Source organism: Bombyx mandarina, chromosome 13 (assembly GCF_030267445.1).
Source record: "Bombyx mandarina strain Sakado chromosome 13, ASM3026744v2".
Lineage (NCBI taxonomy): Eukaryota > Metazoa > Arthropoda > Insecta > Lepidoptera > Bombycidae > Bombyx > Bombyx mandarina.
Window position 1 is genome coordinate 14,910,688 of NC_143220.1, and position 27,700 is coordinate 14,938,387.

The 27,700-nt window shown below is 35.0% G+C and overlaps 2 protein-coding genes across 8 annotated transcripts; one reads left to right on the forward strand and one right to left on the reverse strand.

Moving 5' to 3' along the window:
- Window positions 1–1,275: 1,275 nt before the first annotated feature.
- On the reverse strand, window positions 1,276–13,251 carry Hsc70Cb (heat shock protein 70Cb). Of its 4 annotated transcripts, none has more exons than XM_089732346.1 (16): window positions 13,170–13,251; window positions 12,937–13,078; window positions 11,778–12,018; window positions 11,321–11,462; window positions 11,092–11,228; window positions 10,696–10,850; window positions 9,998–10,200; window positions 9,752–9,870; window positions 9,125–9,271; window positions 8,424–8,541; window positions 8,091–8,350; window positions 7,407–7,538; window positions 6,737–6,946; window positions 6,478–6,620; window positions 3,088–3,256; window positions 1,276–2,751 (listed from the first exon to the last, which is right to left on the reverse strand). In XM_089732346.1, the coding sequence occupies exons 2-16, from the start codon at window positions 13,050–13,052 to the stop codon at window positions 2,599–2,601; spliced, it is 2,445 nt and encodes an 814-aa protein (XP_089588472.1). In that variant the 5' UTR covers window positions 13,053–13,078; window positions 13,170–13,251; the 3' UTR covers window positions 1,276–2,598. The 4 variants fall into 4 exon arrangements, with proteins under 4 accessions (XP_089588472.1, XP_028037559.2, XP_028037561.2 ...); XM_028181758.2 differs by having other exon boundaries at window positions 8,013–8,350; XM_028181760.2 differs by having other exon boundaries at window positions 12,937–13,244.
- Window positions 13,252–17,242: 3,991 nt separating this feature from the next.
- Taldo (transaldolase) lies at window positions 17,243–27,081 on the forward strand. 4 transcript variants are annotated; one of them, XM_089732359.1, is made up of 8 exons: window positions 17,243–18,906; window positions 19,815–19,937; window positions 20,120–20,243; window positions 20,646–20,753; window positions 21,090–21,221; window positions 22,922–23,047; window positions 24,464–24,689; window positions 26,663–27,081. In XM_089732359.1, exons 2-8 carry the CDS (start codon window positions 19,841–19,843, stop codon window positions 26,846–26,848), a joined length of 999 nt encoding a protein of 332 aa, XP_089588485.1. In that variant the 5' UTR covers window positions 17,243–18,906; window positions 19,815–19,840; the 3' UTR covers window positions 26,849–27,081. The 4 variants fall into 4 exon arrangements, with proteins under 4 accessions (XP_089588485.1, XP_089588483.1, XP_089588482.1 ...); XM_089732357.1 differs by having other exon boundaries at window positions 17,247–17,457; XM_089732356.1 differs by lacking the exon at window positions 17,243–18,906 and adding an exon at window positions 19,475–19,650.
- The last annotated feature ends 619 nt before the right edge of the window (window positions 27,082–27,700 follow it).

Here is a 27,700-nt window from a genome sequence, read left to right on the forward strand (position 1 = left end):
GCATCGTCTTCGGATGAATCGAGATTCTTTCTTGCCCAAAAACTCCAAAAAATGTGTGTTTCTCAGCAGCGTACTTGAACTAGAAGAAAACGGTCTTCCTGATGATGGCCCTGGTAATCCTGATGGTCCTGATAATTATAATGGTCTTGATGACCTTGCATGTGACTGCGTTGTTCTTTCCGTGCTGGAAAAGCGTATTTCACTGGGTTGGTGTGCAAGTTCGTGCTATAAGAGTTTTTTTACAATGGTTTCATGGTTTCATGTGCTGCTAGAATGCTCAGCTTTTCTCTCCTTCTCACTTTCGGTAAACCTCTTCTCTTTTTATTGACTGTGCCACAGAGGTCTGTATTGCGAGAAAACATAAATTCTGTCAAAGGGTCGCTCGTGTAGTAGTTGTCAGTTATCATGCAGCGACCTTCATCAAGTAAACCTTCTGCCAATGTTACTACTATACTTCCGGTATCCAAACCAAATACTTGCACACTTTGACCATTGTAAATTTGGTATCCCCAAGTGTAACCTTCTGCAGACCTTAACTTATAGATCTTCATGTTATATTTATGTGTTCGAGGGTATGTATTGGCGGAAAAGTAGTCTGCCGCGGAAGTGAACCATCGATATGGTAATAAACTAACCGTACATACGTCTACTGGAACCACTCATGAGTCTGGGGTACACGTTAAGGGTACACGGTAATTTAATTCATAAGTCCGTGTACCGCCCGGTGTACACGAGTATATCCGGGTCAACGGCCATATTTTGTTACTTTTAATGCATCAGTCGATAAGTGGACATCGAATAATGGCCAAAAAATATATAATCACACTTGGACATATGGCGTGTTTCGGTACGCTTGTATAGGGACTGTTAACGTGTTAAGTCTCAATTTTACAGTACAACAGTTGCCCCGCCGCAGTACTCAGGGTAATGGTACCTAGTGCGGGCTCACAAGACGCCTCTACTATTAGTAAATACGCAAATTAAATATTTTTGCAGATTTGACTTTTACACTATGCCCTTCATCGCGGAAGTCATTTTGTCGACATGTGTTAGCAGTACCTACCTACTACTTCATTACTATTTCATTAGAAAACCGGTACGATTTACCGGACACGAGTACTGACAGCTTCGTCAGTCATATCAATTTAATAATGTTGTATTTAACATACTTTCCGTCTAATAAGCAGATTAGTGAAGGTCGATTTACCTATATACGAATCTTAAATTGTTTCTGTCCGGTGTGGTTACTATCTGTTGATAAATTAAAGTTTCATACAATGGTTGAACCATTTATTTGCACAACATAGGCCAAATTAACAAAATTGAAATTATTAAGTTTGTATGTGTTGCGAAATTACAGTATTAAGAATTGTCAATAGGTCATAAGTAAAGGATACTACATACTTTAATAACAATTACAAATGAATATTGATTCTCACATATGTTCATACTTTTAAATAGGTATCTGGAATGTTTTAGACGATTTCGGCTAAAACCTAATCAAATTAAAATTATGAATTACTTGAACTATTTATTTCCTGAGGGCTGTAAAGAAGTTGAAGCTAAAGTTCTAATTCAGAACATTCAACAAATTTTGCATTTCAAAATTTCTAATCTCGTTAATTTGGTTTAGTGAGAATCAAATAGTTTTTTGTCTGTTAATTAAAAATATTATTGAAATGTTCGACATGAACCTCCAGAAAACTTTTATTAATTATTAAATAATATTTCAGTTGCGTTTTATTTTATTGTTGTCATTCAATCCTTATGGAGTTCATATTTTATTGGATCACAGTTAATCAAGCTATGTAAATCCCTAATGGCTATATTATTATGCTGATTAGTTAAAAATCGAAAACAGGCAGTTGGCATTTATTGAGACAGTTGTTAGCCTTTCAAGAGTTTTCTTTCAAAATATTGAATCAGTAAATTTATATCATATTTCGATTCTTTCAACTAATTCATTTACTATAAAGTATAGGGCGTAAGCGCCAGCAAAATTATTGTTATGTTTACAAAGAAAATGATTAATTTACTTCCATTACTTTTTTGAAACTTTTCACTATCATAACTATACTATAGACAATTACCTATTGTTATTTACTAAACACTCAAGAATGTGCTATATTTTAAGAATATTACTAGTGACATTTTGCTGACTAAATTCAATTGTAGCATTGGAACAATTGAAATGTAATCATGAAATGCATTTGTGTAATGCCTGTTAATTTATGTTAATACTATGAACTCGCTGTATAAATCAAGCGAGCGAAAAACTCAACTCATTTTGAATACTAAGTATTGATACTTTAACTATCGCAATGTAAATACAATAAAATCGAGCCTTTATCACATGAGATAAATAAATACATAAAATTTATCTGCAATAATTTAGTACAGCTTTCAAATATTACTAAGATTGCTCAAAACTTGGCGCTCTTTTCTATCACAAAACTAAAGAATAACGAAATAGTTATTATAGAAGGTAAATATATAATTATGAGCCATTACACATTATAAATTGTATCAAGTGCACGATACGAATGATGAGGAAGGCGGGTGTTATTGTTTAGTGTTGTGAGTTTTCTAAAGATGCGTTTATTCAACATCCATTTGCTCTTGAGATTGAGTCGAAGGCGCATCCTTGTTACCATCAGCCTGTCCGTCTCCCGCAGTCTGATTGGAAGGAGGTGGTGTTTTCTCTTTTGGTTTAACTTTATTCAAAATAGGATGCACGAGGTTCTCAAAATTCTAAAAAAATAAATATAAATAGGATAGTTTTAATTAATTTAATTAAGCTTGTGGTGGATCGAAACATTTCGAGATTAAACTTGAATGCACCATCAGTGTCGTGTTTAGTCCACAAAGTGTAGAGTGGTATCAGCCGATAAGCAATCTTCCATCGAAAAAATTCTTGTTAGAAAAGCAGAAGTCTGTGAAATTAGAATCTGTTGGAAGACATGGAACTTCTATCTTGACTCTTGGTTTGATTTTGGTGTTGATGTTCCCGATAACCTCTTAACATCGGGTGGGCCATTAGCTCATGCCCTGCCGATCTAGAACAACAGAAATAATGAATGCAGTTACCTGACGTTCTTGACGGATTTGATGAGTAGTGTGCGATGGTTGTTGATGACGTGGTGTGTGTGCTAACGCTTGCCTTGCAGTCTCGAGCCAAGTTAGGGCATTTTTAGATGCGTCTATCACTTTCTGAACTTCTGTTTCCGCCAAGTGTGAAAATTTAGCGTCACCAGCTCTGTAATTAATGTGTTGGTGTTTTAATGTAATAATATTACGTTTCCATTTTATTTTTCTCATTGTGAAAAAATGACATGCCAATAAGTTATTAAGTTTAGTTCTGCCGTGCTTACGATAAATACAGTAAGTCACATTTTTGTCGATATTGAGTTAAGTATATATTTGGAATGTAGAGATTGAGATCTACATTTCTGTATATTTAAAATTTTAAAATGTGGTATAGAAACGTAAATAAGCTTAAGCATATCTACAGTAAGAAACATTTTGCGCCAAAACATACTTATTATAATTGCAGTATGGGCACATACGGTTGATTTTTTCATAAAGTTTAAACCATTTCCTATGTATTGATACAGTAAGTAATTTTGCTGTTATTATTTTTAAGATATGAGTATTTTTCATCAAGTATCACTGAAACATATTAGCAGTAAGTACCACATACTATTATTATATTAATTGTTGAAAATAAAGCATTAGTTACTAAACCTTAACATATCTACAGTAAGTTGAACTTACTGTGTATATGATAAGTCAGCAAATTAAAATATTTATTTTTATGCATAGTCGTAACAACAGCAAGATTCACTACTGTAATTATATTAAGGAATACTTCATATTATGCGTAGACTTGCCCGGAACATGTTAGGTAAACACGTTACTTACTACAAATATTATAAGGTGTTTAGTTAAAGTTCAGAGGGCTTATTTCATACTAATGTATAAAACAGATCATAAAATGAGATGTTGCAATCATTGGACTTTTTACAAGCCAAAATTATGATGACCCAAAAGTTTCCTTAGGTGAAGTTTAAAAATAGTCCCAGAGGAATCACTGCAGATCGTAAAGTAGATATTATACAGAAGCTTGTACCTCTGATGCCTGAGAATAGAAAAGATTTTTGGTTAAACATTTCGAATTCTGCATCAAATCTATTAACCGCAGAGTTTTGAGTTCAGAATTTTTTTTTTAAATAACTGGGATTATTTAAATTGCCGTTTTGTTGTAATAGGTACCTACTTCGAATTGACATAGAACCTTCATGGTTTGAGATTTTTTAGTAAACATGTGTAACGTTCGATTATCGACTTTCAGTTTTTTTTTATTATTCAGCTTAGACAAGAAAGATGGATACTTTGAAAATTCGAGTGATTTTTTAATAAGAGTTCCGACGCGGGACTAACGCTGCAAAAGCAGGAGAAGGGACTACTAATGAACGCAGCGTGTGTTTTAGTTTAAACGCTTTCGTGATGGAAATTTTGATTTGAAGAACGAACCACGTGGAAGACTGCCCACACATATGAATAACAATGAATTGAAAGAGATGGTGAGAGCTGATCCGAGCCAAACTACCCAGGAATTAGCGATATGGTTTAATGTTACCTTATCAACAATATTGACTCATTTGCACCAAATCAATGAAATTTAAAAAAAATGGGAAAAATGGGTGCATTATGATTTGACTGATCTGCAGAAAGAAACGCGTGTTGAACCTTGTGTTGCCTTGTTGAATCGATACAGAAATGAAGTAATATCATGTGATGAAAAGCGATTCTTTACGATAACCGTAAGCGAAAAATGCAATGGCTGACCCCAGGTCAAACGCCGCAACAGTATCCTGAAGCAAAGCTTACCAATATATGTATAGTAATGGTAACTGTTTGGGGATCTCAACATGGTGTTATTCACTATAGGTTTCTCCTATAGGATCTGGTCAAGAAATAACGGTAAATGTCTACTATGCCGTACTCCGAACAATGATAGTAAAACTTGTAGTGAAACAGCCCTGAATCCTGAATCGGTCTTCACCATTACTGCTCTATGATGACGCGAGACCTCACACAGCACGAGAAACCGTTTTAACTCTACAGGAACTGCAATTAGAAACCATTGGTCACCCCCCGTATTTGCTAGACCTTGCTCCAACGGAATAAACACCATTTTTTTCGGATTTGGACAAGTTTCTAGGTGATAAAAACTTTTCGTCCTAGGAGGCAGTACAAAATGCTTTCACACAGTTTGTAGAATCTAGATCACCAGAGTTCTATCGCAAAGAGATAATTGACCTTTCTATTAGATGGTAGCAATGTATAGATAATAACTGTAGATATTTTGATTCAATAAATATGTTAAATAAAAAAAAAAACGAATTTCAATTTTTCAGGTCAAATCGGCAATTTCATACTTTAACCCCTAATATGCCTATATTATGTAAGCCTACATATTACTAGTCAATTAAAGGACATTTACTATTTTACCATAAACTGTTACACAGGTGCTAATATTATTGATTTGTAAGATTGACTGATTTGATAATTTCTTGTATCGAGGATTTCATAATCTACATAATAGTTTAGTAGTACATAATAACCGTCTTAAGAGGTTATATGACTTATTAAAGATTATAAAGTACCTTATTAGATCAGGGTTGTGCAGCTGCGTTCTGTCAATCTACGTATTATTATTTTTATTATAAAAATTCCAAAAAGAACTGTATTAGTTTTTTTAGAAACAAAGTGTTTATTTTTGGTGGTTTTTTTATTCTCAATGCATAAAAAATTCAATAAATGGAACTGATTTTAAAATTTTATAGTCTTAACAAAGTTGTGTAATTATTCTATGAAGCTGTGATTTCATAAGATCTCTTTTGTTTCTTTTATCTACAAATAATATCGAGGAAGAGTAATTAATTATGGTTCCAGTGCTTTATGGTAGATGCCATAAGTTTATATATTGCTCATAGCTATAATTACAGTAAGTGATTAAGTTTCATTAAGCAAATTGTGCAATTTTTGTTATTCTATTTAAACATTCACCTCATTCCGTAATCATAATTGCAGTATGTAGTTCAAACTAAATATTGTTACAGTAAGTCACACACTTACTGTACCAATGCTAAAAAAATGTTTTTTTTTTAATTATAAATTCCTTAATATAAATATTTTTTCAAGCTTTATAATTTAAATATTATTTCTGAATAAAAATAATAATAGGCAAATTGTTACAAAAGCCTATATTTATCTTAAAAAATTATAAAAACTTAGGTATGCTTTATACTTCGCGAGAAACGTCAAAAGTAAAATTGAAATCTTTAACCGCGTTTTTCTCAAAAGTGTCTCCGAGGCACTTACTGTATATATCACAAGCACGGCAGAGTTGTTGTTTGTCTTGTCCATTTCAAATTATAACCTTAAATAAATTATTAAATGTATTTAACTAACTTGTACAAATCAACAGCTTTGTTGGTGAGTTGGATGGATAAAGCAAACTCATCTAGAGCCCCAGGACGTAGCTCAAACTCAAGACGCCTTTGTTTGATCGGCTCGCCTTCAGTTTTCAACTCGCTCAGCTTATCACTGTACACCTGTCACAATTGATGATCAATTAATCAATATTCATAATTGAATTAATTAAAAAACATTTATATGATTCTATTATTTTAAAATACAAGAAAATAGAACCAGAATTTAAAGCACAAACCTGTCTATTTTGGTCTTCACCTTCATCATAGAGCCATTGTTCAACAGAATCAAGATGATTGACAAGCTTATTACGTTGATCTTCTGCAACAAAATCATGCAGGGTTTCGCCTTCAGACAGTTTCCCTCGCAATTCGTAAACATATTCTTCAAGAGCATTACGAGCATCTGCTCTTTCTTTCTCTTGCCGATCTTGAGCTTGCATTTTGCCCTGTAAATTGAATCAAATGGATATCAAAACTGATCTGTATTATAACCAGATTTTGTTCTCTTCTTTTTTGTTCATCACACTGCAATGCAATATCCCTCAGACACAGCCCACTGAGTTTCTCGCAGGATCTTCTCAGTGGGTCGCGTTTCCTATCCGGTGGTAGATTCTGCGAAGCACGGCTCTTGCTAGGGTTCGTGTTAACGTCGTCAGGTTTGAGCCCCGTGAGCTCACCTACTAGTTAAGGTGCCGCTGAAATAGCCTCTCAAGGCTATCAGCTTAGGTAGGAAAATCAAAAAAATGCAATGTAGCTGTAGAACAAAGTATACCATAAGTATAATGTTTGTATACTGTACAAAGCATAGAGAACCCAAATATTCCTTATGCCTAGGACACCAGGTGTGTTATCCATTTAGGCCATGATGACTTTTGAAATAATATCATTTCGTAAAATTTGATTTACCTCTTGTTCAACATATCCATTTAGTTCATGCACTGATAGACCATGTGTTTGTGCTTCAATGGGCAGCTCCACAGTTTTCACAAGAACCTTCTTTGACTTATCCTTGGATTTATCCTTTTTATCATCACTCTCCTGAAAATGAGAACAAGCTGTTCATATCTTATTGTAAAAAGATTTCCCCACCACCACCACTGCTTGGACTGCGCCAAAACTTGATAAAATATAATTCTAGAATATTGAAAACTTTACACACCTTCCAAGCGATGTGGTGACCCATTTGCACCTCTTACAAAATTCACCAGAACGTGTAATTCAATGAGGCAATGCAAACTTGATAAAAAGAAATGTAACTATACCACCCTTCGTAAAATATACGTGGACACAGAGACAAACTGTGAATTATCAAAACAAAAGACAGCTACTGATACAGGCAATAAATTTAAGCCTTTTGAATTCGTGCAAATGGGGCCTCGACTTGAGGATGGGGAAGTCAGTTTGTGGTGTTTGCTGTCTGTTATGTGTTTATATTATTTACAACACCATTATAAGTACTCAAAATCAAACAGCAAATACCACAAAGCTAGACTAGTCACCGGCTACACATACCCCGCTGAACCACTGTCCTACTCTCTGTGTCCACGATTGTTTTTGTTGCGGCTCTCCCTTCATTTCCTCATCTCTCACCTCTTGGTTGTTCTCAGGACCATTCTGTTGTTGCTGGTCTTGATTTCCTCCATTCGTTTCCATAGGTGTATCCTGATTTTGAGCATTCTCATTACTATTTTCCATTTCTATGTTCTCATTCTGTGATGTGTCCTGCTTCTTTTCAACAAGTGAAGCCGAAGCGACTGTTATGATGCCATGAATGTTCACCCTCACTTTCAATTTTACTTTTTGGGATTCTCCTTCAGGTGTGGGCTGGACATCTTTGATTTGCCACTGGCCTAAAATCCAACAATGATTTGATAATGATTGGATCTTGTAGGAAACGAATACGAATTTTACAGTTTTACATACCAATAAATGTGTCCGGATAAGGTACTTGGTCAGAATAATAGGCACTGACAGAAAATGGCTCTTTCCTGTAGAATGTTAACATTTTTGAAAATGGTGCAGCGTGAAAAGCGGGGAATACCTGTAATAAAAGTGCATTAATTTTTTTTCAATTCTATATCAAAACATAAACCAATTTACCCAATTGATTTGGGGCAGAACCTAAATGGTGAGAAGTTTATTAAAGAAATAGTTTAAATATCATATACACTGGTGGAATTCATTTGAATGAAAAAAGTGTTTACATAATAATATATTGTATTTTTGTCACCATTAAATTTATTATGTTTGTTTGTAAGTTATATATTTGAAACGGTGGAAACACCACTGATCAATCGAACCGATAATGACAAAGTTAATAAAATAGATTTTTTTTTATTACAAAGTAAAATTGCAAATTCCAGTAACTTTTATGTAGGTACTTTATATTTTTTTCTGGATTTTTAGAGATTTTGGCTTGGACTTAATCAGTACTTTACAGTGAAAGTTTATTTTAAATGTCATTCTCTATATATATTCATGTCTACCTTTTTAAATAAGGATATAAACTTCTCCAGTCTTTCAAAATATGCAAGAACCAAAACGTTCTGAAAAATACTGTTAATAAACATAAGTTCGTCTGCCAGTCAGCCATAAAGAGTAAAGTAAGATACGTTAAGACAAACCTCCATATCACCGTCCTCGTTTCTGGCGGCGTCCCAGGCGAGGCGCACGGCGTAGGGCTGCACGTCGGTGATGCTGAACTCACGCACGCGTACGGCCGGGCTCAGCATGGCGCACTGTAGCGCGCATCCACGAGCCACCGCCTCGTCCTATCTCACCATAATCATACTTATTTTAGTTGTCACTCAAAAATTGTTAATATTTGTGCTTTTTTTTTTCAGTCCACGCTCGTCTACTGCTGGACATAGGCCTCCCGCAAGGTTCGCCACAATGACCGGTCTTGTGCAGCCTGCATCCAGCATAACATTTTTATTATTTGGTCTAAATTTTTTTAGTAGTTTCGGTGTAGTATTTATAAATAGTTTAGAGATTATACATAATTTGTGTCTATATGTGCAGAATTCATTAATATAATTCTATTTTATTATATCATTTATTTATATAATATAATTATAACCTTATAATAATTTTACTACATTATTTATTAATATAGGTACATATTCTTTAGATAAAAGTACTAGCCTTAACAATTACCATTAATTCTCAGGAATGGACATGAAATCTGACTCAGAATATTTTTGTTAGGTATGAAAAATAGAGAAGCAGAAAGCAGATATCAGACACTTCACCTGATTCAAGGTTGTGGAAGCATGCTTGCCAAACGCTTGTTCAATCAAACTCTTAACTGCAGGGATTCTTGTGGATCCACCAACAATTTCAACAGAGTGGATGTCTTCAGACCTTAGTTCTGAAATTAAAATTAGTAGTAAAGTGTGCGATTGATTGTTGTAGTAGATTCATGTAATCAGAAGGATTGAGAAGAAACTCAATTCAAGCATTAATGATTTTGCTGAAAGTTTTAAAACAACACTTACTTGCATTATGTAGAATAGCTCTTAAGGTTCTTTCAACGCGGTTAAATGTTTCAGCACATATTTGTTCCATCTGAGAACGCTGCATATCTCCAGATACATCTCGTTCTTCCATAAAGCATTCAATGTTAAGTGGTAAACGAGTACTGTTAGCAGACATTTGTTTTTTCAATTTCTCAACTTCTTGCAGAAGACGAAGATAAGCCCTGGACAGATTTAGAGGAAAAATATTTATATTATTATTATTTTAAAATAATATAGTTCAATACTCTGATTAAAATTTTGGTTCATAGCTAATGTTGCACTCAAAATAAGATCTGTTATTTCAAGATATTTGAATCCATAAGAATATTAAGACATTTTCATTGTGGTGTTTATGTGGTCTGATAACTCTTTATGACCGAGAGAGCTGTGAGCTCTATATTAATACACATTAACAAAAAATTAAAAGTATGCAAAGTAAGTCTGACGATTTTTTTTTTTGTGTGCAAATGGGTCTGAATATTAGACTAGTTATATTCTTGTACTGCCATCGGACCATGGATACAAGTGCAAATTTAAAAAAAAACTGGAGATCTTGAAATTTGAGAATTCAAACATTATATTCTAGACAGATTCATTCAAGTATTCATTTTAGACAGACAGATAGTTACAGGTCACACACAGTAATAAAAAGCATGTTAGTAAGATTATCAATTTACCTTTGATTTTTTCTGGCATCTAATTTATATCTTGTCACAAAATCTTGAGTGAAGTAATCAGCTAAAGCCATGTCAATGTCTCGTCCACCACACTGAGCATCGGTTGCAGTAGCGAGAATACGCAGCTTACCCTTATTGAAAGCACAAGCTGAAACCTGGGAAATTATTAAAATTTGCTTTAAGGTTTAAAATTTATATAAAATATAATCTAAAAGTGTTGGTTGCTCCAAAAACCAAAATCACCAGTCATCATTGCTCATAAGATTAATAATAAAATTATTCCCAACAAAGAGGCTGAATAGATTTCAATTTGAAGTTTGACTATGTGTATATTTACACATTTATGTTATTGTTTTTTTTTTTGTGCTAATTGTATTATGTATATCAAATATTTACCTGTAAAGAACTATGACCAAAGTCGACAAAGACAACATTTCGTGGTTTCTCTTCAGCACCAGGAAGATCTTGTTTATAAATTCCATAAGTTAAAGCTGTCGCAGTTGTCTCGTTCATGAGGCGCAATACATTAAGACCTGATATGACAAAAAAAACATGCAGGTCATAAGTATATAAATAAATAAAAATAAAGTCCATTTTGAATACTTCTTCATAAAAAAGTACTAACCAGCAATACCAGCGGCATTCAAAAGAGCATTTCTTTCAGCATTCGTGAAATAGCTGGGAACAGATATCACACAGTCGTTGATTTGAGTCTGTAAAGCTGTTGCTGCAACATCTTTTAATTTTGTCAACAACATGGCTGTTATCTGTAAAGAAAACTAATATTAGTAACACTTAAATAATAAGTGAATTAAGATAGAAAAACATTATCAGTGTCCATATGGACGTGTACGGGTCCCATCTCAGACTCTCTTGTTTCAATTATTTCTTCATTTTCAGAAACTACAAGGTGTTCCACCAGCTTTTTTCAGAAGAGTCATTAATTCATAAATCTATCAATTGTTGTATTGTTTTATGGTATGTTTTGTATATCTCATAATAATTTAGTACTTTTCTCATTTTGGGTAATAAATACCGTGACAGCTCAAAACAGATTATCAAACTCTATAGAATATACATACCTGCTCAGGGGTAAAGACATTGTCTTCATTGAGGTAGTTGACTCTTATTCCAATACCGCCATCAGACCTCTGTTCAACCTTGAAAGGGAAATGTTTTAATTCTTTTTGAACAAGAGGGTCTGAAAATTTTCTTCCCAGAAGTCGTTTGAAACCAAATACAGTATTCTTCATATTGGTCACCATTTGGTTCTTGGCTGCCACACCCAATATTCGATTCTTTTGTGAAAAAGCAACACATGATCTAAAAATAAATTAACTCTTACATTACATACACAATAATTTTTTTTTCAAGATTAACTTCCTCGTTGTTTCTGGGAAATAACAAGAAGAGAATAAAATGTAAATTAATTAAAGCTCTAAAAAATATTTATTATCACAGACAAGAATCAATTTATGTGAACTTTTTTTTAAATAAATGAAGCTTAACCAATTTCTTTTTAGGGTTTTTAATTTAGATGTCAAATATTTTAGTTACAATGTTTTACGGCTATTTTTTTCATAGACATCAGCAATAATACTAGTACAGGTTCAGCCAACCAACGGCCAGGCAGGGTTCTTTTCAAAGCTCATTTGATAAATGACAAAACAGAGAAATCAGAAAGAAACTAAATATAGAAATTAAAGACAATTAAGGAAACAAAATAAAATGAGGACACCACCACTACTGTGCATGTCAACAGTAAGCACTTGTGGACACTACAGTGTTACTGAAATATTGATTGATTACTCAAATTACTAGTGTGGTGTTTGACCCTGACCTGTATTAGATTCTATATTTTATATGTGTTGTAATGATAGATATATAATTTATATTAGTGTTTAAGTGGTATATTGTTCACATTGGTGAAAAAGGAAGCATCCTTTATTTCATACTTTATTCCTGAATAGATCAGACCTGGGGCCTGAAATTTTAAAATCTATGTTTCTTTGGATTTGCAATAATGATACGTGATAAATAATCATTTTTCCTTACTTAAAAATGATGAAGAAAGCAGTATTTAAAAAAGGTATTATGAAAAAAAAAAGCACGTAATGAAATGTCGAAATAGGGTCTATTGTATGACATGCATTATATCAACTTTCCGAAAAACCCTTCAAAAATACATTTTTATGGTTTGGTTAGAGCAAGTTTAATATATTTAATGAATATAATACATACGGTGTCCCTCGAAGACTGTAATCATTGGCTATTGTCTCTATCCCACCTGCTTTAGCCACAGCAATATAGCAGGATTCATTACCAAAATCAATTCCAATGACGGACATAGCAGCCATTGTGATAGACAAATTTTCTTATTTCACTGAAAAAATACTCAATTACAAGTATTTGCTCATAAATTGAGTTATTTCAAAAACACGTTGCTGAGGTTGACAATTGCTTGATATAACTACCTATCGTTAAATTGTTCACAAAAACGTCGAACGCCGGTTTGTCACCGCATTGCACTTCGTCGATCTTACACGAATTTTCTAGAAGTTGAAATGAAAATCGATATTATTTTACGAAATCGATTTAAAAAATATGTCGATTGTCAATAATTATGATTCTTAAATTACTTAATTATTATTTATTATTATAATCTATATTTATTCAAAATCTTATTTATTATCTTCTTCTTTCTTCCTATTTGTACACTCTTGACAGAGTGGTCGTGGTCATGCATCAGTCGGATACGACCTGCTCATGACTCTCGTGGGAAATTAGTGCAGTGGTTTCCCGTTGCCTTCTGCACCAGCATTTTAGGGGGTATTTGATCCCCAAGGTTTCTGACGCCTCTTCCGTACTTCCTTAGTTATTATACGTTATTTAAAAAAAAGAAGTTAAAGGTACAATTTATAAAAAACACTATATAAAAATAGATTGCCGCTGAAGGCGGTGTCTACGACACAAGCCACCAGTGGTTAGGATTCCAGAATGAAAACCTCCTCACAATACGCGCAGTATCGAGGGTAATTACCTTCTGTATCAGGTCCCTAGCCCAGCTGGGTTTTTTCCCAGGCCGCTGACCGAGCCTCCTACGAGGTCTCCGCGCCTAAGAAGGTGCGCGTGGTATGTGGGATTTGACCATCTGCCATTTGCCATTTGGTCAAGTCCCACATACAGGATCACATCCCATCTTGGATCAGACCGCGGGCCCAAGGACGTTTTAGAACCCTACCGCACTAAAAGTTAGTATTTATTTATGTTGTTGTATATATTCTATAGCTGTGCAAACTCAAAAGTCTATCAATTAGTAATTATGGCCCAGTACTTTGTAAAGTGCCGACAGCCACACCACTACGATGACCATCGATATTTGCTAAGATCAATGGGAAAATACGATTTTGAACTTATCGAACTTCACCTCAAAGACAAACTTCCTGCTCTTATGACAGCTAGTGCCAATTTTGTCTGGCAAGATGGATAGGCTTCACTGAAGTATGAAACCTGTCTATGATAGGATTGTAATAATTATGAGTATCACCTCAGATCACAAACAACGTGTTTCATTTAATAAATTACACCAAAGCCTGGAGAAAGTTTGCCAGTACCGAGCTCTGTTGCGCACTGCGTATGAGAAATGTTGTGTTAGACCATAGTGTCTAATACATAGGCCGCAACCAGATTAATCAACGGAGATGAGGTCCCCCTAATGATTTGACGCCCCCAAAACAGAATGGGACCAAGTCTCACGGCTTTTTTCCCCAAAAACTATATTAAATTTATACATTTCAAAGTTTGAGGAATCGAAAAAATCGAGGTCAATAATATCGCTTTACAAATTGATATCGGTGGCTTGGGCTTTTATTGATGTGAAAGCAATACATACGAGATAATATGTAATATCAAAGAGTAATCACTAATCAGTTATCTTGGACTTTTTTCTTACAAGCTGGTAGCTTTTAGAGGCAATGCCAACGTAACCCAACGAGTAGGTGAGCTCAAGGAGCTCTAACCTGTGCACATTGCTAACAATAGCCCTAGCAAGAGCAGTGCTTCGCAGAATCTACCACTAGATCGGAAACGCGACCCACTGAGGATATCCGGCGAGAAACTCAGTGCGCTGTGTCTGCTAATTTACTCGCCGAACCCTGCAAGCGACGGGTTCGACGAGAACGGTGGCTGGTGCTTGAGATACCTAAAAGCACCGTTAGTGGCTCGGGAGGATCCGAAATGACGTGTTTAAGGCCACGTCGACTGTTTACCATTTGATCACCGGTTACCGGTGGCCAAAACAAGAGAGTTTTCGTGTCGTGCCACCATCTCAAAGTGACGCACTGATGCCGACTGAAACTTACTGATAGACTCAAGCTCCAAATCGTCGTGGAGACCCACGTTCTTCATGAACCACGGTCCTTCGACGGCTATCTTGTGAAAACAGGATTGAATGATTTGAAGGGGTTTTAAATTAGTGCGGGCTGCGTGTGCGAGCACTAGACTTGCATAGTTCATGACCAGGCGTATGCAAGTTTTGTTGAGTGTCACCTTATTACGAAGGGACAATTTACTTCGCTTACAAATCATCGAACGGAGCGTTCTAGTATGAACGTGGCTCGGTTGCTGTTGGACGGTTAAATTTGAGGGGATTGGGTTCTTTAGGTGATGAGGGGCTATTTAAAAACACAACTGCTTCATTATAATTATATTACAGATAGCTTGAACACTTTTACACCATTATACTATTATTATTTTTATATATTTTATAAAACTATTTCATGTTTGTCTTGCCGTGTCTAGATGAGAAGTCATGTGACTTTTTCTTACGAGAATACAATGATCTGTTTTTTTAAACATTTAAAATAATTCTAAGATTCGAAATCTAATCAAGTGTCAAGTGTTGCCTGCCATTACATTTATATACAAACTCCAACAGTTGCGTACCGTTTTTATATAGACAGACCAACCTAAGATCATCATCTATCGAGTTTGTGGTTGATAAAGTGATAATGTAATTATATACATTTTTCTGGGTGTGTCAATTAATTTAAAAACAAATTAAACATCTGAACCCAAGATAGTTTTCAGTAAAATTCTACATTCTATACAGAACATAAAAAACTTAGATTCGATTTTCATTTGCATATGACAAATTTTCATGAATTCATTGATATCGATTTAAATTAACCTGTTTGGCACCGATTATTCGCCTAATTGATCTCAGTTCGGCATTTCAAATTATAAAAATAAATGTAGGTAGGTAATTTTTTTAAAGATTTTGTCTTGAATTGATCCATGTTACTCCATAGATACTATAAAAAGTAATTCTACACATATAACGTACCGGTAAAATGGGGCGATTAGGGATTGACAGGCGAATCGGGAAAAAACCGGGAAAATCTTTCGACGCCCAATATAAGTTATAAATTCGTTGCAAAATCTTCCATTTTTTGTAGTTTAATAGTAGAATGTTGAAAGTTCACAAAACAACTCTGAATATGCATGATAATAGCTGCAAACTTATAAAAAATCGCGTTTCAAATTAACTTCCTGTGGTGGTAATTATTTTAGTGCTAGAAACTTTGCTCTCTTTTATTTATTTGATAATAATAGAAGACGACTATGATTTATAAACGTTATTTAGTGTTTGAACCAGCATCTATATTAAAGGTAAGTCTCAGTTGTTTTTGGTTTTAATGTATTTGATTAAATAAAAATGCATGTAAAAATCTGTTGTTTTTGGGGATATTGGGGACGTCTTAGGTACAAATAACAACGAAAAAGGGGTCAATTGGGATGAGAATACGTGAAATGGAAACGACCTAAGTATAAATAGGTACAGGTTTGTAGGGTTGTCTATGTAGTTATAACAATATTTTTTAAATTTGTTGGTAAAAATCTGGTTTATTCGAAGCGAAATTGGGAATAAGTCTTTATTTGAAATAGATAAGCAATTTAATATAAGTAAGTCGATTTTGCAGAGACATGTAACAAGATCAATGAAATCTCAAGGTGGACAAAAATGTCTAAGTAATACATAATAAAATATTTAATATTTGTTCAGAGTGGGGGTATTCATCTGATTAATCCATGGAATAACCGACACACCTAATCTCTTAACCCAGATAGAAATATCAGCACTGTCGATTGCACCTATAATAGAGGTGATGTCTGCCATGTACTTTTGTCAGTTTTTCAATTTTTTTTATTGATGATCACTTTGTTGGTGCAACTAAATAAATTAATTAATTAAAACTATATATAAAAATAAAAGTAGTGCCAGCCCTAGCAAATTTCTCATTTCGTCCCAATTAACCGCAATTTTCGGATAAATAGGGATTACACCTATTTTTGCATTTTTTGCTTAAACTGGAATGCTAGTTGCATAATTTTAAATTAGACAACAAAGATGCCCCCAAGACTCAATCATTTTGATCCTGATATAGCATTATATACATCAACAACTACCTTATAATTGCTCATAAAGTTGGAATTTGTCCCTAATCGCCCCATTTTACGGTAGTGATTATATACTCTTTGTCTACATACTCAGACGTAGTTGGACAAAGCATTCCTGATAATTGCCAATTTTGCTGGCAAAATAAAAAAACTGCCCTTAAGCGAAATTGTGTTTTTTGCATGGGCTCTAAAATTTTTAGTAAATTTGTAAAAAGGTGGAGGTGATAATTCCTAGGATTTATAGGATTAGTAATTTTTGGCATCCAAAGACACGACACTGCTTGAACCAAGCACACGTTTGAGGTATGTGCTATGTTGCGTATCACATAATATTCGAAACAAGTCAATACAATAATTGTATGAATATTAAGTCTGTACATCGGATTGTAACTAGGCTCTCTTACCTATGCAAGCTAAAATACACATATTGGTCAGATTTACCTACGAAATGTAAGGTAAACCTATGAAAAGAACATGTGAAAAAAATGAGAAAGTTGAAAAGAAAATGTTTGGGAAGCGTTAATTCATTCAACATACATACATACATACATTCCTTCCACTCTCAGATTTTCGGCTGTTTCGTAGTGTTAGGTGTATAAAAAAGATTAAAGACAGCCAATTTTTATAAACCGACTTTAAAAAAAGGACGAGGTTCTCGATTCGGCTGTATTACTTTAAGTCAGTCCGCCCGGATTGTTTGTGCTAAGTCAGATTTTGTACTAGATAAGCCGCTTTTGTCGACTGTTTTTTATTTAAATTTAAACCAAAATAAAACATCTTGAATTTGTGCATAAAATATGTATTTTCATGTTTAATTTAAGAAAGTTCTTGACTGGCGACCGCGTACTGGAAGATGTAGCGTGGGTAGGCCTCCTACAAGATGGACCGACGATCTATTGAGATTCGCGGGGATCCGCTGGATGAAGGCAGCGCAGGATCAGTCTTTGTGGCGAGGCTTAGGGGAGGCCTATGTCCAGCAGTGGACGTCTGTGGGCTGATAAGATGTTTTAATAAATAAATAAACTTGAAACTTTGCCAAGATACGTTATCCGCTCGCATTTCTACGGGCTCTAGAATTGACAACACAAGCAATTGTTCGGGAAGACTATTGACCCTTCCTGATCTTTCCCCATATCACTCGATATTATTTTTAATAACATCTCGGTTGTTTTGTTCCATACGTCTATTCTAATTCTCCATATTGGTTGAATAGCAGTTGTTATACCCCAGCTCGTCCAACGTGCTGTGGATACTATTACTACTAGTTTAAACGCTAGTAGAAGCAAAAGCAACGTAACCGTATTCGTTGTAAGTTCGTATTTGTACGTGAGAGTTAGAGGTACTATAGCACTAATCCACTTAGTTTCTCGCTGGATCTTCTTAACGAGTTGCGATTCCAATCCAGGACACACACTGCCTTTGAGCTATTACGCTTTTGAGCTCTATTTTACAGTAAAGTTACTATATTTCATATTTAGACTTGGAATTCTTTAAAAAAAACTTGATAAATAGGTTCCATTTCCTTTTCATGAGAGAGGACCTATCGCTGCCACGCGTCGTGGCTACGATGCTCGGTAGCGAAGCGTCCTGGAATGTGATGCTTGACTTCTTCGAGTCCGCGAGTGTGATATGGTATCGCAGAAGGAGGCGGCGGAACGAGGGTGGGAGAGCCTTCCCTTCCCTTTCCGCACTGATTCGTCGCCGTCGATCCGGGGGCCGGAGGAGACAATACGAGCGTACGTTCAGGCCCCTGTAAGTATCGGTATCCCTCCAGTGAAGATCAAGGGGCGACCTGAGGGGGTCGAGGCCGCGCGGTGCGCTACCAGCACTCTAGCGCGCTGCTAAGGAGATTCTTCAAGATTAAAATAATCTTCAAGATTAAAATAGTAGCCGGTTGGTGGTTTATCACGTCCTGACCCGGCAGGCTGGTTCCAGCGGGGTATTCCGGGACACCAGTAGCACAGTCTGGGCGGCCTGACGGGCTGCCGCACCGAGACGACCGACGTTTCAGAGCTTTCAATTTGCCTCGAAGACTCTGTCGGCCGGGCGTCCTTGGGTGAGCTGCGCCGTCTGGTTGTAGTGTTCACCGCGGTAACCCCTTTACCTCATCCGGATTCTGACCTCGGAAGGGATCGGGCGCTTGGGTTAAAAGTCAAAGGGTGTCGTTTAGTGGGTAGGTCCTGAAAACAATCTTGTGCCCGCGGTCCTGCAGTCGCGGAGCAGTCCCACATACCCACGCGCCCCCTAGGCGCGGGGACCTCGTAGGAGGATTAAGCCTTGGCCCGCGAAAAAAAAGTTTCATTTCCTTTGCCTGTCCATTGGGGGGAAAAATTACAAGCATATTTTAAGGTTATTCAATCAATCACGATTTTTGATAAATACTATTAATGTAATTTATCAGTTAAGGGAAAATATCATAAGTAATTAAAATTAGTCTAAATTGTTTTTAACACCCAATTTTGTTTATCTCATTCGTTTATTTAATTAATTTAGTAGGTAATATTCAAAACATTTAACACGCTTCGTATAGTGCTTATTAGTATTGATGTCTTGAATCTTTAAAATTTAAAAGGTCACCTTGAATACAGTAATGTGACGTAGCGTGAGCGGGATTGCACTTACAATTTCAAGCTAATTAAGTTTGTATTACTAACTTACAGCCCTGTGCAATATTTCATTAGTCAGTATGAGCGGTGAACCTGATACGAAACGGACGAAAATGAGTGCCTTAGATCAACTTAAACAACATTCCACTGTTGTGGCAGATACTGGAGATTTTGAGGGTAATAACGATTTGTAAACCTAATCATTGATCATTGTTTAACAAATTATTGTGCGAGACAGCATCAATACATGAATATGTGAAAATATAATGCTGAAAATTGTCAGACTGAACATTGTTAATTTTTTTAACAATGTTCAAGTAATCTCAAATAAATTTCTTAAATAATAATTATGTTTTCAGCCATGAAAGAATATAAGCCTACAGACGCTACTACAAATCCAAGTTTAATACTCTCTGCCGCTGGTATGGAACAGTATCAGCACATTCTTGATAAAGCTATTAAATATGGAAAGGATAACGGAAGGTTAGTGAACTAATGATAGTCTCATGTGTAAAACTCGATAACCTAATAAAATTTGAAAAATTTTAAGAATTTTTGTAGTTTTTCAGTATAATTTTGAATTGGTTTTATAAACCTGAATTCATATTTGAAAAATATTTTTTTCAATCAGTCATTCTATAAGATCAGAATTTAATATAAGATAATTAGTAATTTTTACTTTACACCAAGTTAGTCATAATATTAAAATAATAATAAAAAAACACATAAAGAATAAATTACATAACACATCTATTAACTGATGATAAATATGCATATTTACAATTTTGATTACAGTACAGAGTAGCTATAAAATTTGTATAAATTAGACAAATAAATTTAAAAAAAAAAAAAAAAAATTAAAAATAAAATACAAAAATGTTTCAGCTCCATTGAAGAACAAGTGGCTGAAACTTTGGATATGCTGAGTGTGCTTTTTGGGTGTGAAATATTAAAAATTATTCCTGGTCGAGTATCAGTGGAAGTTGATGCAAGGTAAGTGTAAAGTCATTTTACGGTATTATGTGTTACATTTTATTTATTTATTATTAGAAAATGCACACAACTGGCACATAAAATCTGTTGTTTCAGTTATACTCCACAATGTTAAAGTTGTTTGGAATGTCAAATATAACCTTTAGTTTAGTCCTCTGACATAGATAGATATTTTTAAATGTTACTAATTTAATCCAAAAAAAATCTCAATTTAGAACTTTAATTTTTTGTTTTTCTAAAGATTTGGTTTAAAACAACTGAAATAAATAGATAATTTTGTAACAATTTTAATTTAACTGTTATCATTGTAATCAGTTATTTGCTCTCTTCTTGTAGGTTATCATTTGATAAGGATGCAAGCATAGCAAAAGCAATTAAATTTATCAATTTATTTGCTGAACATGGTATTAAAAAAGAAAGAATTTTAATTAAATTGGCCTCCACTTGGGAAGGAATTCAAGCAGCCAAGTAAGTATAAAAAGTATGAAATTGCAGTTTTAAGCGTCCCTTTTGTACCATTTTTTTAAACTAAGTTAAATATTTTTTTATTGAAGATTGATACTTTTGTATCCAGGGTGTTTATAATATATTATAATTATAATTTTGCCGTTTTGATTTTCATTACACGATGTTATTCCTTCACCGTGGAAGTCAATCGTGAACATTTGTTGCGTAAGTATTTCATTACAAAAATTGGTACCCGCCTGGAATTCGAACACAGGTGCATCGCTCAACACGGATGCACTGGACGTTTTATCCTTTAGGCCACGACGACTTCAAGTCTCTTTTGTAATATAATATTGTAAATCCAATAAGTCAAGATATTTTTCTATCATGTAATGATAGCAGGTTCTTATTGTTCTGGTAGCATTGTCTTTGCATCCTTTGCAGTATATCCATGTAGACAATAATTAAAATAATCGACATATTTCTTTTAATTGTTGAACAGCCTTTAAAAACATGATAATATAGCAAATTGATTATGACGATTTCATGAAATTTATTAGGTTCATAAAAATTTGAACTCAAAATTGGATCTTATCATTCGATCTGCTATCATTGCCAGTTAAATTAGATATCAATGTCTAATTTATCTCTTGCTAAATCTGAATTTCAAATGCTCAAATTAACAAACAGATAGATAAAAACATATATTATATTGATTGTATTCAGAAACACCTGAACATTATATTATAACCTGTTATGTTCAAACCCATAGAAATCAGTGTGAAGGTCACTACTAATATCTTACTTCTTATTACTTACAACTGTTCTTGTTGTATCTCATTATTTAACTAAAAAAAAGTTATTTAAGAAATCATTCAAATTGATACGCATTGAATGTTCTCATGATGACCTTGACCCACTGACAGCAAATAATATCAATCTAAAGTTGTTGTAATTGAGTTATGAAATTTATTTATTCTGGTTATAAAATTGGAAAGATTAGGTATTCGTATTTTATGCACTGAAGCTATTTATAAAAACACTCAATTGAGTTTGTATAGTGTTCCTAATTTTTTAACCCAGTTCAGGTCCAATCTGTCAATATCTTTATAATGATAAGAGGCTCTTAGTCTTGAGCATTCTTGAGCATACATTGTTCATAAAATTTATGGCTGAAATATCACTTACCATCAAAAACTGTAGACATACAAGAGCATTTTTTTCTACCCAATTTTTTTTTAATATTTTTTTTATTGCTTAGTTGGATGGACGAGCTCACAGCCCACCTGGTGTTAAGTGGTTACTGGAGCCCATAGACATCTACAACGTAAATGCGCCACCCACCTCGAGATATAAGTTCTAAGGTCTCAGTATAGTTACAACGGCAACCCCACCCTTCGAACCGAAACGCATTACTGCTTCACGGCGGAAATAGGCGGGGTGGTGGTACCTACCCGTGCGGACTCACAAGAGGTCCTACCACCAGTGATTACGCAAATTATAATTTTGCGGGTTTGGTTTTTATTACACGATGTTATTCCGTCACCGTGGAAGTCAATCGTGAACATTTGTTGAGTACGTATTTCATTAGAAAAATTGGTACCCGCCTGCGGGATTCGAACACCGGTGCATCGCTACATACGAATGCACCGGACGTCTTATCCTTTAGGCCGCGACGGCTTCTGAATATAATTTTACATTATTTTTCTGTTACTACACAGAGAGTTGGAGAAGAAGCATGGAATCCATTGTAATCTTACACTGTTGTTCTCTTTGTACCAAGCTATTGCCTGTGCTGAAGCAAATGTTACACTAATATCACCATTTGTTGGTCGTATATTGGATTGGTATGATATTTTTAATTATATTTATATCTACTATTATTATTCCCCAATTTGAATGCTACAAAAGTTGCTCTCGTTGTATAAATGATCATTGTAATATCTCTCCTTAGTAGAGTTGTTTTTCAACAAGTCTTTATTTGCTGTGGCAGTATATTCCATCGTTATGTATACAAACATGAAGATAGAATAACAAAGAAAAAAAACTAATTTCAATAATCATTTCATCACATCTTTTTTAATTTAAAACCTGATTGATATTTGCTGCTTTTTTTTCTTTTTTCTTTTGTTAGTATTGCTTGCTCGCCCATATGGGTTTTCTAATTTACCACGATGGGTGGAGAGGTGGCGGTCTCATTTGGGAGGAGTTAGGCTTGCTAACAAATACCCTAACAATACGTAACAGCTCAAGACCAACTACTTCGCGGGTGCACCTAGTACGGGATCGGAATCGCGACCCGCTGAGAAGTTGTGACGAGAAACTTAAAGGGCTATCTGTCATGCCGAATATTTGGACGAGTACGGTGACTTGTGCTATGGCTGCTGCTAGCATTAGAACTATAAGCGTCCAAGAGCACAGAATGGATCAAGAGGATTCATCAGGACGTGTTTGCGGCGTCGACGGCGGCTGGCTGCTCCGTGAGCCGGGTCAGGGGTGTAGATAGCGGTGGCACGATAAGGCCGTTATCGTGTCGTGAATTAGAGTTCCAACGCTGACGACATATACTTATGTATGGATTTGAGACATCTATTGTCGTGAAGACCTTTACGTACTAGGTTATTCAGATAGCATATAAAATTCTGGAGTCTGTGGGGGTGCGGGCTGTTTGAGAGAACACCGCTCTGGCACAAGTGATCTTGAGGTTAATGCATATTTTGCAAAGTCTCAGTTTATCACGAAGGGATATTTTACTCGCCTTACTGATCATAGGGAAAGTAATGAACCTATCGAAGGTAACTCCCAGATACAGGGCCGTCAGGCCAGGATATAGATTGACCGGAGAGGGTGATGGGACAGTGGAGGAGGGGAGGTGGAGCAGCCCGATGGCAAAAGTTGAAATACAAATACAAACATCGCCAATGCAACATCACCTACTGACACCACGCTCCAAATAAACATCACTTTATGACTTGATTTCCAAGACTTGAATTAATATTCAGATCTACATTATCATCGAACGAGCCTGAAACTTTTGAAAGGTTTTTATGTTATTATTTTAAGGAACTTTTGTAAAATAAAATTAACAACTTGAACTTATATTTCTTTATCTCATTTTTTTTATTGCTGCCACAGCAAACGGATTGTTTTAAGAGCTTGCCGCCACTTAAACTTAGAATATTTATAAAGAAATAAAGTAGACTTATGGATACTATTTACGACATCATCATCATACACTAAGTTTTAAAAATTATGTTTTCCAGGTATGTTGAACATACAAAGAAGACTTATGAGGGCAAGGAAGACCCCGGAGTAGTTTCCGTGACAAAAATTTACAACTATTACAAGAAGTTTGGTTACAAGACCCAAGTAATGGGTGCATCTTTCCGTAATACCGGGGAAATACGTGAATTAGCCGGCTGTGATTTGCTGACAATCAGTCCCAAATTACTGCAAGAATTAGCTAGCAGTGACAAGCCACTGAAAAAGGTAAGTCATAAAATGAAGATTAATTTAGAACTATTGTAGTTTTGCTCCCCTTGGTCGAAATAAGATAATCTCTCGCACCAGAAGATTTACATTTATTTTATGAATTTATTTATCTCTACGCTTTTTCTATTTACAATTTTCTTGTAAAGGTGGAGAAACAGGACACTTTTTTAATTGACAAAACCAAAGTTCGTTATTAGCTATAAAAAACAAACAGAAAAGGTCAATTTTCTTATGGCTTGTATTTTTGAATTTTGGAACATTACACTTAAGGGACACTGTAGGTATCACTGAATCATGAGTCATTTTTTAATCAAATTGAGTAAATTAACGTTCCTGATGCTGTCAATTATTAATAAAAAACGTTAATTTCCCTGCCCATCTTTGTTTAACCCTTTTTTTCTCATTTATACATATTGCCGTTATATAAAATTCCCATTGTTATATCCTTGTTGACCGTTGGCGATGCGTGAAAAATAATTAATAATCTACTGGGACCGATTTATCATTACGGATAGGGCTAAGGTCGCCAATGTGCCTGATGTGATAATAGATCTAATAGACCAATCGGCGCGTTGAACAGTGTTGGTTGATATGATCAATTCTCATGATGAGAACCTCATAAAGGTAGGACCACAATACTGCTGCCAAGTGACATTAATAGTTGTGTCGTTGAACTGTTTGATACCGATAAGCTTAACCTTAAGATAAGAAGCATTCGCTACAGAGACCAACAACTGGATTAAGGGTCTGATGCAGAAAGTGGCCATTTATGACACACCGTTTATTGTCAGGCTTCTCAGTCTGGAGCACTAAGCAGTAGTCGCTTATGTTGTAGACATCGTCACAGGCGATTATCTATCTTTTGTAATCTTTTAAAAAATGGACCTTCTATTTGTTACAAAATAAGATTTTTAATGAGAATATTGTTAAAAGTAGTTCTTTTTTGCCACGTACCATCCAGCTTTGGAATGACCTCCCTTCCCTCCCGTCCTTCTTCAAACATGGTTTGTGGAGATTACTTAACGGTAGGCAGCGGCTTGGTTCAGTCCCTGGCATTGCTGACCTCCGTGAGTGACGGTAACAACTCACCACCAGATGGGCCATATATCGTCTGTCTGCTAGGGCAATAAAAAATCCAGTGAAATATAAATGTAATTAAATTGGGAAATTTTGAGAAAACAATGTTTAGACTATCAATATACAAACATACTACATACATACATAATATACAAACAAAATTATAATTTGCGTAATTACTGGTGGTAGGTCCTCTTGTGTGTGTTGTAACTATACTGAGATTTTAGAACTTATATCTCAGGGTGCGTGGCGCATTTGCGTTGTAGATGTCTATGGGCTCCAGTAATCACTTTTTCTTTTTTTTATGCTTAGATGGGTGGACGATCTCACAGCCCACCTGGTGTTAAGTGGTTACTGGAGCCCATAGACATCCACAACGTAAATGCGCCACCCACCTTGAGATATAAGTTCTAAGGTCTCAAAGTATAGTTACAACGGCTGCTCCACCCTTCAAACCGAAACGCATTACTACTACTTCACGGCAGAAATAGGCGGGGTGGTGGTACCTACCCGCGCGGACTCACAAGAGGTCCTACCACCAGTAATTACGCAAATTATAATTTTGCGGGTTTCATTTTTATTACACGATGTTATTCCTTAACCGTGGAAATCAATCGTGAACATTTGTTGAGTACGTATTTCATTAGAAAAATTGGTACCCGCCTGAGATTCGAACACCAGTGCATCGCTCAACACGAATGCACCGGACGTCTTATCCGTTAGGCCACGACGACTTCATAACACTTAACACCAGGTGGGCTGTGAGCTCGTCCATGCATCTAAGCAATAAAAAAATAAAAATAAAATGTAATAGAAAACAATGTCTGCTTATTTATTTTTATGAAATGATACAAATATTAATTAATAATATGCCTTATTTATGTTTGTTCAAGGTTCTTGATCCAAAGTTGGCTGCTTTGAACGACATTGAGAAGATATCACTGACTGAACCTGAATTTCGTTGGCATCTCAATGAAGATCAGATGGCTACTGACAAACTCTCAGATGGTATAAGACGATTTGCTGCTGATACTAGGAAGCTGGAATCTCTCATCAAAACGCTTCTTGCTAATAAGTAGTCTGTTTACCTTTTATATACTAATGTGATAAGTGAAACTATGATTGATAAATACATTTTCATGTTGGTATTTATTTGATGTATGAAAATTTAATTTTTTCTTCTACAACTTTTATTTGGAAAAAGTTTTTAGGCTTTTACGGCTTTGTCACTTTACTAATATGGGACCATGTTGTTGATCATTCCTTTTTTTTGTATCAGATAAGGGAGAGGTTTAATAAAAATACATATATATACCAGCTTGTTTTACTTCGGTTTTCTTATTGCCTACTTAATTTAAACCCTGCAACTAATACTCGCTATTTTTGGCGAAGAAATCTCTCAAGCTCTATTATGGTTATCCATAAACTATGAAATGTGTGTTGGAAAATTGGCGTTAGCACAATAACTTATACTACTTACCATACTGGAACAAAAATCTAATAAAGCACCTAAAAGAATGAAAAGAACTGCTAAGGTGCAACTAGACGAGATGAACTATGCGGCGGGAAAACAAAACATTATTACTGAAATATGATTTTGTTTAATATTTAATGAGTTGTTTAATCGTGGGTTAAAGTAAGTTTTGCATCCGCTAACTGCTCTTGATGCGGCTGAGGCTTTATTGATTTTGAAAGTTTTTTTTTAAATCTGAAACTTCTAGTAGTTTTTTTCAAGTGTTCTAAGGTTTTTTTTCAAACAGTAGGTAGTAGTTATACGTGTATAATATTAAGTCTAGGCTACTTTTTTCGAATAAAGCATTGACTGCCTAAATAAAAAACTAAGGATAAAAACCTATATGTGAAAATAATCTAGAATAATATTAAATATAAATATAAATTTGAACAGCAGAGCACGATTTCATTTCATTTAT

Coding starts and splice junctions, on each gene's coding strand:
- Hsc70Cb (XM_028181758.2), bottom strand. CDS start 13,052: ATGGCTGCTATGTCCGTCATTGGAATTGATTTTGGTAATGAATCCTGC. Junction 10,201..10,695: donor GATGCCAGAAAAAATCAAAG/GTAAATTGATAA, acceptor AAATCTGTCCAG/GGCTTATCTTCGTCTTCTGC. Junction 7,539..8,012: donor TAGGACAGTGGTTCAGCGGG/GTATGTGTAGCC, acceptor TCTCATTTTCAG/GAGAGTGATGATAAAAAGGA.
- Taldo (XM_089732359.1), top strand. CDS start 19,841: ATGAGCGGTGAACCTGATACGAAACGGACGAAAATGAGTGCCTTAGAT. Junction 19,938..20,119: donor AGATACTGGAGATTTTGAGG/GTAATAACGATT, acceptor TTATGTTTTCAG/CCATGAAAGAATATAAGCCT. Junction 23,048..24,463: donor GTTGGTCGTATATTGGATTG/GTATGATATTTT, acceptor TATGTTTTCCAG/GTATGTTGAACATACAAAGA.